The sequence below is a fragment of the Ambystoma mexicanum genome, chromosome 2q, assembly GCF_040938575.1.
Source record: "Ambystoma mexicanum isolate Mex_15411 chromosome 2q, UKY_AmexF1_1, whole genome shotgun sequence".
Lineage (NCBI taxonomy): Eukaryota > Metazoa > Chordata > Amphibia > Caudata > Ambystomatidae > Ambystoma > Ambystoma mexicanum.
The window spans coordinates 945,355,645-945,371,041 of NC_090924.1; the positions used below are offsets into that span (position 1 = coordinate 945,355,645).

The 15,397-nt window shown below is 45.1% G+C and overlaps 1 protein-coding gene across 1 annotated transcript in view; it reads right to left on the minus strand.

Moving 5' to 3' along the window:
- Nucleotides 1-15,397, minus strand: part of DNAH11 (dynein axonemal heavy chain 11) — a 4,227,155-nt gene that overhangs the window by 786,708 nt on the left and 3,425,050 nt on the right. Inside the window, exon 66 of the mRNA XM_069648254.1 lies at nt 308-512. Coding sequence (XP_069504355.1) covers nt 308-512 — 205 coding nt within the window. The remainder of the gene's footprint in view (nt 1-307; nt 513-15,397) is intronic.

The following is a 15,397-nucleotide window of genomic DNA, read 5'->3' on the forward strand; positions in this document are numbered from 1 at the left end:
TGATCTAGAGTTATGTTTATTGATTACTTCCAATGTAGAAATAATGTGTATACATGTCTTCCTTTATTATGTTTTTCATACATATTCATTGAAGTAGCGAAACATAATTTAAAAGAGTGTTCCCAGTGCATAAGCATTACTGAATCACCCATTAAATGGGAATGTTACTACAGTCATTGCACACACATGATGTTTTTGTGAATTCAGCGACTTCAGTGAAGTACATTGAGGACATGACAATGGCAGTTAGGTGCTATGTAAATGTCACATAACATGACATGCATGACCTGCTACAATATTTGCCTACCTTCAATTTTTCTAAATCTGGTCTCTCAACAGTGACGACCTGGGCCAACAACTGGTCCTCCAGGCCATCTGATGTGACAGTGAAGTTGATAAGTGTGGTTTGGGCCTGTAATTCGGGCTTGAAGTGGGGGTTGGCCAGCTTTGTGTGAAGGATGAGACGGAAATTCTTGTTGAATTCACACTCTCTGTCTCCGATTTTGATGTACCTAAATGTAAACACACAACGATTACATAAATTAAAACATGAACTTAAAAATATATATACATTTTCTATAGTTTATGACAAATAAAAAAGCAATCTTCATGGCATGTTGACTGCATCACCAAGCATAATGCACTCCAATTACACAAGTATGTCCTAATAGTGAAAACCTGAATTGAGCCAACGTTTCTCTAGCTTTAGTTAACTAATTCAAGTTACATCCCCCCCTGGCATGTTGTCTAAGTATCAACATTGAGCTTTGCAAGCAAAACTTTACAGTGGTACTAGAGGCTATAGAATCTAACAATAGGGTCTGCTCAGCCCATGGTTAGTGGTTTGTTTTTCTCTAAGGGATTGCATTGTACAAGAACAACCTAATGTTTGTTTATTCACTAAAACAATTCCATACAAGGCTTCAAAATGCCAGTCAGACTGATGGGAGTTTTGATCGACGTTCTGCCCCAGGAAGGGATTGAGGATTGGTTGGATTGATCTTGGCCACTACTTTTAGGTGATGCTTGATTACAATGGTTTTGATGTACAGGATGTAAAAAAAGGGAGCCCTAAGAATTTTTGGATTTTCAGCACACCCAGACTGAAATGATTATTCCTTAAATGCAACAGGCGATTCAGTCCTATGGGAAGTGGATACAGGAATGGGAGTTAATTGGAAAGCAGACATATTCCTTCAGTCCAACACAACCCCTGTATCCATCAAGCTCCTTCACTAATTCACTAATTACTTATTAGCAGACCGTCTTTTATGTTTATTATCCTTTACATTACAATACATCCATAAATGTGCATCTGCATTATGTTTTAACAGATGTTGTGGTGGCTGTGAGGAGAGGGCAAACTGTATTAAGGGAGCAAAGAGTAATATAATGTAGTGAGTTCCATTTCCCTTCTGCTACCAATGGATATCATGTTTTCTGCCTCTTCCTCAGCCAATCCTTGGACTAGGAAGAGCCTGCTTTGGTCCCCATGGGCTACCCAAATACCTGCACATGATACAGTGAGTCCATCTACATAAATAAAGCTCCCACTGCTAACTAGAAACACAATTGGGAAACAGGGAGAATGCTTTCAAAGATCTGACATCCAACTCCATGGATCTAGTTGTGTCAGTCTGAGCTCAAGGTAAAGTGAACATGTTTGAAATAGGTTGACACCCTGACCATATCAGAAAACAAGGATAGGGAGATTGCAGAGTGCAGAACACATCCATTCCTTGCTCAGTTCAGAGACAATGAAATCTGCTTGACCTAATGAGGCTTTACTATCAATTTGCTAATTTAGGGGAATGTATCACTTGAGTAAATGTCATATCTGATCCATTGCATTTAATACGATTTCCTCTCTATTATGGAGTGCAGTCAACTCTTCAATATTTAAAGAAAAAAAAACTTTTCCATGGCACAATAAAATAGAGTTTTGTAAGTCATTGGTAATGTGTGGCTAATCATCACATCATTGTCTTTAAGAGCATAGTACAATTCCTAAAGTTATCACATATACTAGCTTTACTCAACACAGATTAAAAGCAGCAGTAGATATGCTTGGTTTTTCGTAGACATTTCATGGAGTAAATATCACTGACTACATCTTTTCTGAGGTCCAATTCTTATTGGAGATTTGAATCAACTCATAGATATGACCATTAGAATACATTTGCAGACTAAACTGTATCTTAATGTTGTCAGACTGACAATGTTTTCTGATGCCCAAGGACTCTCACAGTCATATATGAAATGGACTTAATTGGTGGATGCCAATCACATTCAGTTTTTGGATCTACTGATTTATAGAGGACAGAGGAAGTAACTCTGTCCTAGAGCAGTACATGAACATTTCCAATAATTTGGTATACATTTGTGTATCCATCGCAAGTTGTACTGAGTTAAGTGACTTTCAGGAAAATGTGAAATTCCTGGACAAGTGAATTTCATGCAAGCATTTTTAAAAGAAAACAATGTCGTTTTTTCCTCATCATTATGTCACAATGCTTCATTGCTGTTGAACTGCCTTTTCAAGGATTCAGAACCACAGTCTTGGCATGCTAACAAAGGCATCAAACAAAGACAGCTAGTAAGATAAGTCAGAAAGTTAAATCTATGTTCAGCCTACAAGACAACAAATTGAGTATATCATTTTTAACAAAGGTTTGACACTATTATAGATGCTTTATAATCCTTACCCTGCCCCAGTGATCTTCTTTGCAAAACTTTGATACTATTGGTGACCATATCCACTTACATTCTAGATGAGTGAGATAATGATGCCATTTAGAGTTTGTGTAATAATCCTCTCTCTACACAAATTAATGTTAAAAAATCTCTGCAATGGAAATGAAAATATACCTCTACCATCATAGTAGTAGCCTTACTCTGCATTTATCGTAGTTGTGTAAGGTAGCCATATTCTGCATTTAGCCTACTTGTGTAAGGTAGCAACATATTGCATAAGGTGTTTCTAATATCAATCACTCAGTTGCTGTCTACACATTTTAGGCCGTGCTCTTCTTTTTGAATCTAGGTGATAAGTAGCAGTGCTCCGTGTTTAAATACAGAGCCGAGGATATAAACAATGTTGTTTGTAAAATTAATCCATTTTCTCACCCTGCACCTTAGTAAATAGCAAAAGACGTAGTCTAATTTCACACACCCTGCACTCACATACAAAACAAACAGTATTGCGCAACACCTCTGCCATAAGAATGAAGCTACTTTTAACAACAGCAAATCGAATTGTAGCTTCTGTGAAGGCATTATGAAGCAAGACACAGACAACAGACTTGAAGTTCAAAATAAAATACTTTATTGAATCAAATGTCAGGATGGCGGAAGACCTAACTTGCCCTATGATACGGTGTGATTTCGCTACCTGAATGAAACTAAGGAAAGTCTAAGTCAAAGAGTTCAACTTAAAAGGCTCTCTGTGTCCAACACCTATACTTGCCCTCACAACTACAGCTGAACAACGTGTAGGGGTTGTCAATAATAAAATAAATAGTGTTTAACTCAAAGTTCTGATCTTCTTCCAGCTCCCAGTTCATTTCCAGCTCCCCTTCCCCAAGTGTAAGAAAGTTATACAAAAGTTTCAAGATTACTGTTAAGGCAATATAGGTCTAAACATTCCTGGAGGTTCCCTTCCCCAAGTTCCAAGCAACACAGTTCAAAAACAAAAGATCTTGAGGCTCCGTTCTCAAGCCCACACATGTAGTTCCTGAAGTTTCAGAGTGCCCTTCCCCAAGACTTTATCTTCACCACAACAATGTTCTTGGTTTTCAGTATTCAGGATTCATGGTTCTAGGTGCAGTTGTCAGACCACACGGTCCATCCATCACAAGTCACGCAAACAGGATCCGTGGGCTCTTCAGCCAAAACAGATTCTTTGGAACTTGCTCCTGTGCACCAGGTCATGTTTACTTAGTTCCTCTTTATCTGCCTCTTGGCTTTGTGTCTTGGTTTACACTACTCCAGGTTCTCTTTGTCAGCCTTGTGGCTCTGCCATTAAGTGTCACACGCCTCTTGCCAGTCTTTGGCCTTGCCGCAATGCATTTACTCCTAAAGTTAACTTTCGGGGGGGGTAGGGGTTTGCTCATCCCCCACCTTTGTATGGTACTCTGTCACACTTGCACCCTTTTCTGTAATTCGTCTCACATGGGCACCTTGGCTGTTCTCTTCATTTGCTTTGCCCATAAGGTTTTATTCCATTCAGTATTTAATATGCTTGGTTTCATTCAACTCAGCGTTCAGTACGCAGTCATGCCGTTTAATTTAAAGTTTCCGTTCAGTATTCCAAGTTCGGTATTTAATATGCATTTATTTTGCTTAGTTTTAAGCTTCCATTCAGTTTGGTGTTCAATATGCATTCGTTTTTTAAAATCCTAAGTTTACTTTCAGTTGGGTATTCAATGTGCATTTGTTGTGCTTAGTTTTAAGATTATATTCAATTTGGTATTCAATATGCATTTGTTTTGCATAATAGGAGCGTCCCAGTGTTCAAGCGTCCTCCCCGGCACTCACCGGCTCTCTGCGTCTCCTTCCGTCGGTTCCCGCTGCTTTTCTTCCGCTTCCAAAGCTGGCACTGGAAATGCTTCTTGTTGGACGCGGGCAGTGTCCTTTCTTCTTTGGGGCTCTGCCACAAGCCCTGCTGCTAGCCCTCTATCACAGAGGCTCCCAGACCAGCACCAAGCACACAGCCCACTAGAATTGGGCTCTGCAAGCCTTTGGGGATATTTGCTGGCATCCTGGATCCTACTCTAGTCCAACCACGGCTGCCTCTTCTCAAGCAAGGTCCCCTGCTGCTTTCCCCTACACAGACCTCCCTGTTGATCATGTTCTGCTCCACTGGTTTCCCTTCATACATCTGCAGACCCTTTACAGGGTGCAGGTGTGGATCTCTAATGAGACTTGCCTGACCCTCACAGCTCTTTGTAGGCATCTTCCTCGTCCCAGTTCTAAAGTGCTAAAATGGTGTAGTGTTCATTACTCTTAGTCTCCTCTTCTTCTTCTCAGTATTAAAGTGGTGAAATGTTAAACTGTTCATTACTCTTAGGGGAGTAGGAGTGAGGATATACTCAGGTTTCTCACACTTCCTTATACACAAACCACCCTGTTTAGTTCATATTTTACCTTATGTGTGACTTGCTGGGTCTTGGGCACCCACACCCTCACACTACTTATGGTTCTGGTTTGGTGGGCATGATGGATCTCCTGTGAGTCAAGGGGATAGGCATCCTCTTGGGCCTGAAATTCGCACTACAATGCAACATCTTCTGGGCTAAAACTGACCAAGATGCATTTAACGGTCTGATCCCTCAATATATTGAAGTGAAAGCTAAGTGTGGCTGATTCCGGGTGAGAATGGAACTCCGAAACATAGCTGCCTGTGGCGATAAGATGGTAGCCATGAAGGGAGCGGATCGTGGAGCCCATGTACTAAAGGTGCCAAGGAGGAGTGAGGTCGGCGGCAGTGAGCACAAGCCCCGCAGACTTGAGCCATGTGAAGGAGGTCCCCAGCATCTCACCACTAAAGTGAACTCTGTGATAGATAAGCCGGGCCCTGCTGTGAGTCCGACCATATGGCAGATCAGACCCAGGAGGTGCCCATGAGGAGCGATGTCCACATACAGCAAGTGTGGGCCCTACAGGCTTGGAGGGCATGAAGGAGGGCCCCCACCATCTCATCATCAAGATGAGTGCTGAGAAAGGCAATCCCGCTCCCTCTCATGCTGTGTGTTCAGCCCCATTGATTGCCTGACCGTAAGGCGGATCAAACCCTGGGGAGCCGGTGAGCATCCGTGGCCGGCGTGCACTACCAGCCCCTGCCTTCTGGCTGTGACTGAGAAGCCAGCCCTCACAAGCATTTCCCCATGCCACTGTGTTTACTGGCAGATTGCGGACATACATCGCTGGTCCATGAAAGGGGGTTCTGATCACACCTTACGCCACCAGGTCCGACATCACAGCCTGCATGCTCTGACATTCAGCGAGGTGACCTGTGCTTCTGCCATCACTGTGGCACAAACGTGATGTGAGGCAGCATTTATAAAGCACAATTACTTCCAATCAGACGGTTGTTTGACGCTTCATACTGTCTTAGCTAGTAGAGTTTCCGTATTCTTGCTCTGAGCTCCACTAAGGTGGGGGCGTGTCCTGAACCTATAACAATAACATGCTTTTATGTAGCACCTCATGTTGCATGCCACCCGCCTCTTAGCACTGTTGTGATGTCTGCTTTGGTCAACCAATCGAATGGCATACAAGTTAATGTCTTCAGAAAATGAAACGCAAAGTCATCCTTGATGGGATTCGAATTTGCAAAGATCGTGCTGGCCCTAGGTCCAAGGTGAGCACATAACTCTTGAGACATGCTTGTTTTAATAGTCACTGAGTTGTGTTCACTGTGGTTGTACGTTTCATTGCACTCTAATCTGTGGGGAAGAAACCCTGAAGCCACCCCGTTATTGTCATGTCTCACAGGCAATGCTGGTCCATATGGCACCGTTGGAGCCGGGTTGGTATTGTCCGCATCGCTTCCTCTAACATGGTGGGCTTGTTAAGTGACTTCAATTCAGCACTCCAACTAAGTCAATGCCTAGTCTGGGATGCCCAAGGGAAGCCCTTATTTATATATTTTTATGACAAGTTCATAGATCTGGATGATAAACCCTTGTATAACGCCCCTCTCTTAGAATCCCCCTGACCTCACTGAGCCAAGAAGTAGGTTTGTTTTGCAAATTAAAAGATTTATTGAAAAATTAAACAAGATCTATATATATCACACTTTTATAAATATATTAATATTTGATAGCACACTTATGAATATGACAGTGATCAACAATGGATAATATCACACTAGCACACTTTTTTTAAATCACTTAGGAGTTGGTATAGAAAGGATAAGGGAGCTGAGAATACTTTATGTGGTTTCAAGGAAAAGCAATGATGGAACGAATGCAGCACAGAAATAAATTGATATGGTTTCAACAAGAGATAATATGATCACTTTTCCCCTTGTGGCAATTCACCTTCCCCCCCGATGCAATATAAGGAGATGGAAGGGGAGCACACAGTTTTCAGGAATACAATCAAATGCAATACACATTCTAGTTCCCGCCTAGCAAGCTAAGAGCAACCGGTATGCTTTTAAAACATGCAGAAATAGTTTTAATGTGATTTGCAATGAAGTGAAAATATGCTAAAAATGATTTTAATTCCCTATAGGAGATTCAGGGTGGGTGACAGCTACTTTGAATTAGTTCAGGTCAACACTAGCAATGATTCATGAGGGATTTTCAGGTTGAAAACGAATTTCAGCAATGGAAGCAAAAGACAGCTTTTTTTTAATGTGTGGTAAAACTGAGCCAAATTGCAATTCACGGCACTTTTTCCGAGTGCGTAAAGCGCGATTACGGAAAAACTATAAGGAGCGGAAAGTCGGTTTTGGGCTTGTTGGAAAGCTGAGCTTTAAAATGAAATAAATAAATCTCGTTCCTAGCACACGCGGTTCAAAAGATACAGACGATTTAATGGAGGTAGATTCTCAGAAATAAAGTAAGATTCAAACAACAAATGACACTTTCACAGGTTTGAAATCACAGAATGGACACACAATTTCTATGATGCAGTTCTAAATAGGTGGAAATGGTTTGAATTAGATTATTTTAAACTAAGAGATTGGTTTTGCACAGCTCTGGCTGGATACTCACTCCTAATTTTGGAAGGAATGGGCCTCGTCACAGATCTGGTCAACAGGTTTAGCTGCGGTTCTCTCTGCTCTGCAGGGCTGGATCTCTGGTTCTGGCAAAAGTTCTTGGCACTGCACAGCGGTCTGGGTCTGGTCTGCAGTTGGGATACAGCTCTGCTTGCTGGGTCTGGTACTGGCACCGCGGTCTGGTCTGGGTCTCTGGTTCCGGCAAAAGTTCTAGCCAGAAGCGAACAGCACAGCCCGGCTGTTTTATTCTGATGTGCCCCTTGGAAGTCTGGGTTAAAATCAGTTTGCAAGATTGTAAGGCCAGCTGAGAATACTTTTAGCTTGCAGTAGGCCTTCTGCTTCAAAGTTCTGGAGTCTAGGTCCTGGATCTCAGGATCTGTCTGGATTTGAAGTCTGGAGTCTGGTTTTCTAAGTTCTGATCTCTGGATATTGCCTGAATTTGGATATCGTCCGTCAAAGTGCTTCGCAAGAAATCAGTTTGAAGTGGGAAGTGAATGTCCCTACCTGGGTCTCCGTGGCTCTTTTTATGTCTTTTGAAAGTGGGTGGGAAGGCTGAATTTCTATGCCCAACCCTCTGAGGATCCTGATAGGTTAAAGGATTTTTTGTGCTCTCACTGGAGAACAGAGTTGTGAGTCATCCCCTGTCATGAGACATCATTTTTATGGCATACAGAAAGAACACTCCCCTTGTCACTTTGCACACAAATCTATTTTTGACTTAAATGCATATTTATCTATGTACAATTTTTCTAATATTATATGTCCAGTTAACATATTTTCTGTAGCACCAAACCATCCGATCCCTGTCTTTGTAAGATGTTGTGTTCACTTCTGACAGAATTCTGCCCTTTTCATCCAGAACACAACCTCTAAACTTTTCCAGAATTTACACAAATGTGCGCAAGGAATATGGGCATCAGATGATGAAGTGTCAAATTTTTAACATACATACATTTGGAGTAATACCCTATTTTCCGCTACTACCCCCCAGAACATACCACAGAGTCCTAACACCTCTTAAAATGTGCACAGAAAAATCACAGGAATCATGATATTATTGATATAATTTTGACAATTATGTACTATGAATTATCCATCTTTCTAAAATTATGCTCTGGTCCAGAGGGGTGTGGTTTCCCAAAGCACATGGGGGAATTTCTGGTTTTTCCATTTCCTACAAGCTCAGCTGGCTCACAGAGGCAGTGCCCCTCCCATTTCCTTCCAAGAGGAAGCCATTTACGACCCCCTGATTTAGCAATTGCTTGGAGCAAAGGGAAGTTCATTGTTCTGTTTCAGGTACTCCTCCCCTGATTCAATCAGAGAGGTGTAATCTCCTTTTGGCGGGGCAGCATAAGGCAGGCCAGGCCTGTGAATACAGTTGCTGGGCAAGTTTCAACTCCTGTCGGGGGTAGTTGCCGGGCAGAATTCAGTCCCTTTAAGCCAGGCTTCAGCCAAAGGTCACTTTTGTTCCCATTTTTCTTCATTCAAATCAAACTTACAATTTTGACACATGCAGCTGGAACGCTGATTCTAAGTTCAAAACTATGACATTTAAACAATTGCAACCTATGTGACACTCAAAAGTAGGTCACTCATTTATTTTAAACCTTTTGATTTTAGTGGCTTTGAATCCCATTTCACTTAAGGTGCTGACATCCACAGCTCAGCCAGTTTTGTTATGAACATTATTTTAGGCTCTTCATCTTTCCAGATTTGGTATGCACACAAGACTTCATTCTACCAGACGTCTGCTGTTGTTCGGTAAGATTTTTGAATATCTTGCAATGTTTGAAATAGGCATTTTGAGCTTGCATTCAGAGAAACAAAGGTGATTTCAAAGCGGTTTTTGAGCTAACAGGCACTGCTGTTTTTCCTTTGGCACCACGTTTCACTCATGGCGCTTCCGGCCCATCACGCTCGCACTGGTGGGTGGCGGGTCAGGCGACCATTTTGGTGTGTGCAAAAACTGTGCAGTTTTCGTGGATTCTGGCGCAAATGTGGGCTTTTCGGCCATATTGGATTTTCTAGCCCACAGCACCAAATGTTGTAGCATAATAATTTGAACGTGGGTCGATACACCTAACAGGCTGTAACTCCTACAACAATCCAGCTTTCCTGTCCACTGCTCGGCATGTGACGCCGCCCCCATGGCCAGGGATGGCAAATATCTGGCTCTCTGCCTTTGCCTCTGCGCGTTGCTTCTCTCCATTCCATAACGCTCCATGAGTTCGCCTATAGACTTTCCTATTCTGTCTGTGTGTGTGTGTGTGTGGGAAAGGATCTCTTACTAATCTAAATCCTCTTTTAGGTAACATTGTTCACCCGATTATCGATCCTGAGCAGCGCTCAGAATACTCTTTGCTTTGCGTGATTCCCAGAGATAGGAGATAGGATTCAACCTGGTACGTTGTTCATCCGTTTCCCTCTTAGCCCATTACCCGGAATCACCCTGTATGATACTTACATTCTTTTGTTCTAATAGCATTCACTCCTTTCTCGGAGTTGCTATGGCAACGCGCGATGCAGTCTTCCTTTCCGGAAGTACGCCTGCGCTCTGTCTCTGCTCCAGCTACAGCACTACATCTCAGGAGAACCACAAGTGAATCTGCGGTAAGACTTTCTCCCTCACACTGCTTGGTACGAATTAAATGCTTTACATGCTCACCTTTACGAAGTATTCTCTGTCGTCTTCTGTTTGCATAGCCCAAGCAGAGCCATCACATATTGACTCCTCTCTGGCCCACTGTCCTGGCAAGGCATTCTGAATGCAAGGGCAACTATACTCTCCTTCAGGTTCCCTGTTTCCAGATTATCCTGAAACCTATTCACTAATATATGACTCCTTCCTCTACTTCTGTCTGCTAGAAATAGCTGCTACCTTGGACGTTGCCTGAACTACATCACCACTACTCCAGGTCAGAAGAACACCCATCCGCCCAGAAGCAAGCAGGGTTTTATTCCCCAAAGGGTTTCCGTGGCGGTCTCACTTAATACTGGCAAGGTATGCTACGGCTTGGAAGGGGACCACCAGGAGACTTCTCACTTCCATCACTGCTGCTGCTCCAGATCCAGGTTGGTTGACTCTGTACCTTTGGTTATCTCTGTACAATACCAGTTAGAAGAAGTAACAGTCCTTACAGTTATATATATAACAATGCCTGCCTTTAGTAGACTGACACATGCTGGATTTCTCCTACTTCCAAGTGCTGTAAAAATAATAGCTACTGTTCCCCAATTTACAGGTCTTAGTTTATTGCTCACGGAAGGATGACGAGCCGATTCAGGCCTGTGGGAATTCCAACTTGCGAGTGTGAAAATGTTCCACTCGCATAAGCACCTAACTGTTAAACTATCTGTCTGGTCTGTGTTACCCTATGCTAGAGCCTGTAGGGGCCAGAGGGATGCAACCTCTGGCACGCCAGTTGTTTTTAGACTTTGACTGATGGAGACACAAGGAACACTTCAACCAAGACCCAGTTGGAGCCTTGCCATATCCCAATAGCAACCAGCAACCCAGAAAAGCACTGAACTGACCACAACATCAGAATAAAATGTCCTTCCAGACTCACAGTAGGACAGAGTAACATCAGGGTTACCATCAGAGATGGATGCTGAAACCACCGCCTGAGAGAAGGACAGAACATCCAGAGAACAGAGTTTAAAGTTCATCTGAGCTCGGCTTCCTTCCTCTTCTGCTGTGGAGCAGCACAATACCATGTTTGCGGTGACTGGTGGGATGCCGTGCACCTGATTCATCTGCAACTGTCTTGCTGCTAGGCGCCTGGTGTGTTCATTGTGCATTGTGCAGTTTCTCCATCTCTCTCTCCCTTCCATCACTCTGCACTCTCCCTCCATGGTGTTCTCTATCCCCCCTATTTATTCTAACTGCTACTCTATCACCTATACTACCTCTCTTTCAAAGCCTGGAAGAAAAAAGCTTAAGAAAGATCTCCTGGTCTCTAACCCTGGCCTGCCCATCGCTGACACCTACGTCAATGCTTCTTCCAGGCAGACTGTCACTGACATCAACTTTGTCGATCCCTCTACAGACCTATGGACAAACCATGTGGTCTCTGTCCTCTCCCCCTTCTCTTCCTCACCCATTAATGGAGGAATCAGATGGGCAATACTCTTGGCACACTTCCCATCCTCTAGGTGCATCATTAATGTCTACCAGAATGGCACTGTCATCGGCTAGGGCTCTCAGCCCTACCTCCTCCTTCTTGATAGGCATCTTCTGTCTCTCATCAACTTCCTCCCTTCTTCTGCCACTCCTCCTTCTGCCACCCCCTAGCCCCTTCATTACCACTGACGGGTGTACTACGTCCCAGTATCCCTCCTCAGAAGACCTTCAAAGGTGGCAACCAGCTTCACTTAGCTACCGTCAACTCTTGCATTGCTGTTAAACACTCCTTTCACATTTATCACCTCTTTGGAGACTTTGAACTTGATGGCCTCGCGCTCACTGAGGCATATTTCTCTGCCAGCGCTGTCACTGTTTTTGATACACTCCTCCCTGAGGGATACAAGATCCTTTCTAAGTCCAGGCCTAACCGGTTTGGAGGCGAAGTGGCCCTGATGTTCCCTGAATGGGTCCCTGCTACTATCATAGCCACTCAATCCTATTTCTCCTTCGAATGCCTAGTCTGAAGGCTTGGTGTCTCTCCTATCCTCTCACTAACACTTGCGACAATCTACAGTACCCCTGGTCCAGTCTCACTCTTTCTTTCGGAGTGGGCTGACGGCACCTCTTCTCTGTTGGCCTTTACCGCCAAGCTTCTCTTCCTCTGAGACTTCAATATCACATTGACTCTGCTGATGCAGCCACTGGACTCTTCTGCAGCCTCTGTGACTCTCTTTCCCTCACCATTCTTCCCTCTGGTCCGATGCACTCAGCCAGGCACACCTTGAATGTTCTCATCTCAGCTGACATCACCATCTACAACCCTGTCACCACACCGCTCTACTGGTCTGGCCATGCTCTTCTGTCTTCTCAACTGGATCTCTTGGGTCCCTCGGCTGGACCTCAGCACACACTGCCAGTCTCTTTCTCTGCCATTCGACCAATGAAGTGAGTGTCAGTTGCTGCTTTTGCCACGACTTTCATTCCCCTTCCTACTTCAGCCACTGACACTCACACCAGCACAGCCCTTGCTAACCTTCACCTCTCCATCTCCAACACCCTGCACATACTTGTGACTGTCACGAGGATACGCATGAAGCCTGCCTCCGAGTGCAACACCATCTGTGGCCATCAACAACACGGTTGAATTGTTCAAAATCTGCAAGGAACTTGCCAATTCCAGTGCAGTTTCCACTTCTCCTCTACCTTCCCTGGCCCTCTACACTGCACTGGCCTCCCACTGCACAACCGAAACTCAGGACATACTGTCCTCCCTCTCCTATACTACCCTCCCTCCGCCCTCACATGCGCTCAGGCCTCCCTTGCCCCCCCTCTCTCCTTCCCTCCTACTCTTCTTCTTCTCACCCGTAGCACAGGAAGAGGTCTCTGAACAAGTCCTCTCTATGAAAGTCTCCTCCAAACAGGTGCTCCCCTGCTCCTCCAGAACTATCAAGGATAGCATTGCCTCCCTTGCTACAGCCCTGGCTAATTTCTGCAATCACTCCTTTGCCACTAGCTCCTTGCCACTTTCCCTCAAGCACTCCTTTGTGCAGTCTTTCCTCAAAAAGCCTTCTGCCGACCCTTCCTGCATGGCTAACTACCACCCTATCTCCATTACCCCGTCCTTGGTAAACTCTTGGAGAAGCTGGTCATCTCCCAACTGATCCACCACACTGAATCTGTTGGTTTTATCCATGACCACCAGTCTGGCTTCAGAGCAGACAGAGGCATGGAAACTGCTCTCTGTGAAGACTTACTTTAAAATCTCGATTCAAACTCTCCTTCTGTTCTCATACTTCTCGATCTTTCCTCTGCCGTTGATACAGTCAATCATGCCAACCTCATAAATCGGCTCCATGATACCGCTGGCATCACAAACCTGACACTAGACTGGTTGACCTCCTTCCATTCTGACCACTCTCTGCAGGTTCAACTGGGCCCTTTTCTCTCCTGCGCCACACTCTCCACCTGCAGCATCCCCCAGGGCTCTATCCTCTCATCATGGCTCTTCAACATCTACCGTGCCCCTCTGGCTCACTTGAGCTCCACCTTCTCTCCTAACTTCCAGTGTTATACTGATGTCACACAGCTCTCCTTCAAGCTGCCTCCTCTTCTTCCTCTCTCATTCCTGACTGTCTGACTGTCTGACTGTCTGACTGCTATTCAGGCATGGTGTGCTACTAATGATCTCTGCCTTGATGCTAGTAAGACAGAGATCATTCTCATTGGGACCTCTGCTCCCTCCTTCTCTCCTACTCTCTGGCTGCCCTCCATGGGTCCCCCTCCCCTCACCCTCTTGTGAGGCTAAAAACCTTAGTGTCATCTTCGACTCCTCTCTCTACTTCTCTCCTCACATCGCAGACCTTGCCAAGAAGGCCCAGTTTCAACTCCACCTCCTCAGAGGCATTCTCCCTTTCCTTGTCCTCCCCAAGAAACACGGTGGGCCTCACTACGAGTCAGCCGGTCTGGAAAGAACAGTGGTGGTAAATCCGCCACCACCATTCTTTCCGGACCGGCTGATTAAGAGTCCTGCAGGCGGGAGGTGTCACTCCCGCCAGGTCTGACCTGGCGGGTTTAACACCACCCGCCTGCAGGTGGACATGGAAACACTGGCACTATTACAGCATGGTGCCGGTGTTTCCACTTCCTCATTCCCATGGAGTCCCATGGGACTCCATGAGAATGGGGATTAACAGAATTCCGCCTCTGGAATTACCGGGTCACTGGGGTTGTAATGCCCCGGTGATTCCGGCAATCACAGAGGCGGAATGGTAATATGAATCCGGCGGTAACCTGCCGGAATTTACGGCACGGTTACTGCCGGACTCGTAATGAGGCTCAGTGTCTCCAGAGCTCTGGTGCTGTCTAGGCTGGACTAATGCAACAGCCTCTTCCTCAATCTGCCTTTATCCCCCCTTCGTCCCCTTCAAATAATCCAGAATAGGACTGTAAGACTTATCCTTGGCCTCAAGCTCAGGTACTGCATCTCTCCAGCCCTAACATCTTTCCACTGGCTCATGGTGGCTGCGAGGATCAACTTCAAGACCCTCTGCATCATCCACATCTTCCTGCTAAGGCCCTTTTTGTCTTCTAGCTCCAACTCTCTGCAGATCAGATGCTTCTCTAAGTAGAGAGTGGGGATAGATATCTCTCTTCCATAGGAGCCACCCTCTAGAATGGCCTCCCTGCCCCTCTCAGGCTTGAGCCGGATCTCCTTAAGTTCCAGAAGCTTCTCAAGACCCTCCTTTTCTCCTCTTCCTTGCTTCTCCCCTACCAATGCCACCCTCTGACACGCTGACTGGCTGCCTGGTACCTTCTGAATCCTAAAGAGCACCAGGCCCTCCTTGTCAAATCTACCCCAGCACTGCAGTCTTGCTGACCTGCCCGCCTCCTAACCTCAACTTGCCCTTCCAGGCGCCCTTCCCATGACTAGCCTGGCAGGGTGTGCATCCCTACCAAGTTTGGTCCACCCCCTTACTAGCATGCGGACCTACCTCTCTGCATCCCCTGGCACTTGCCCATCTGGCCTCCCCTTAGCACTCCAC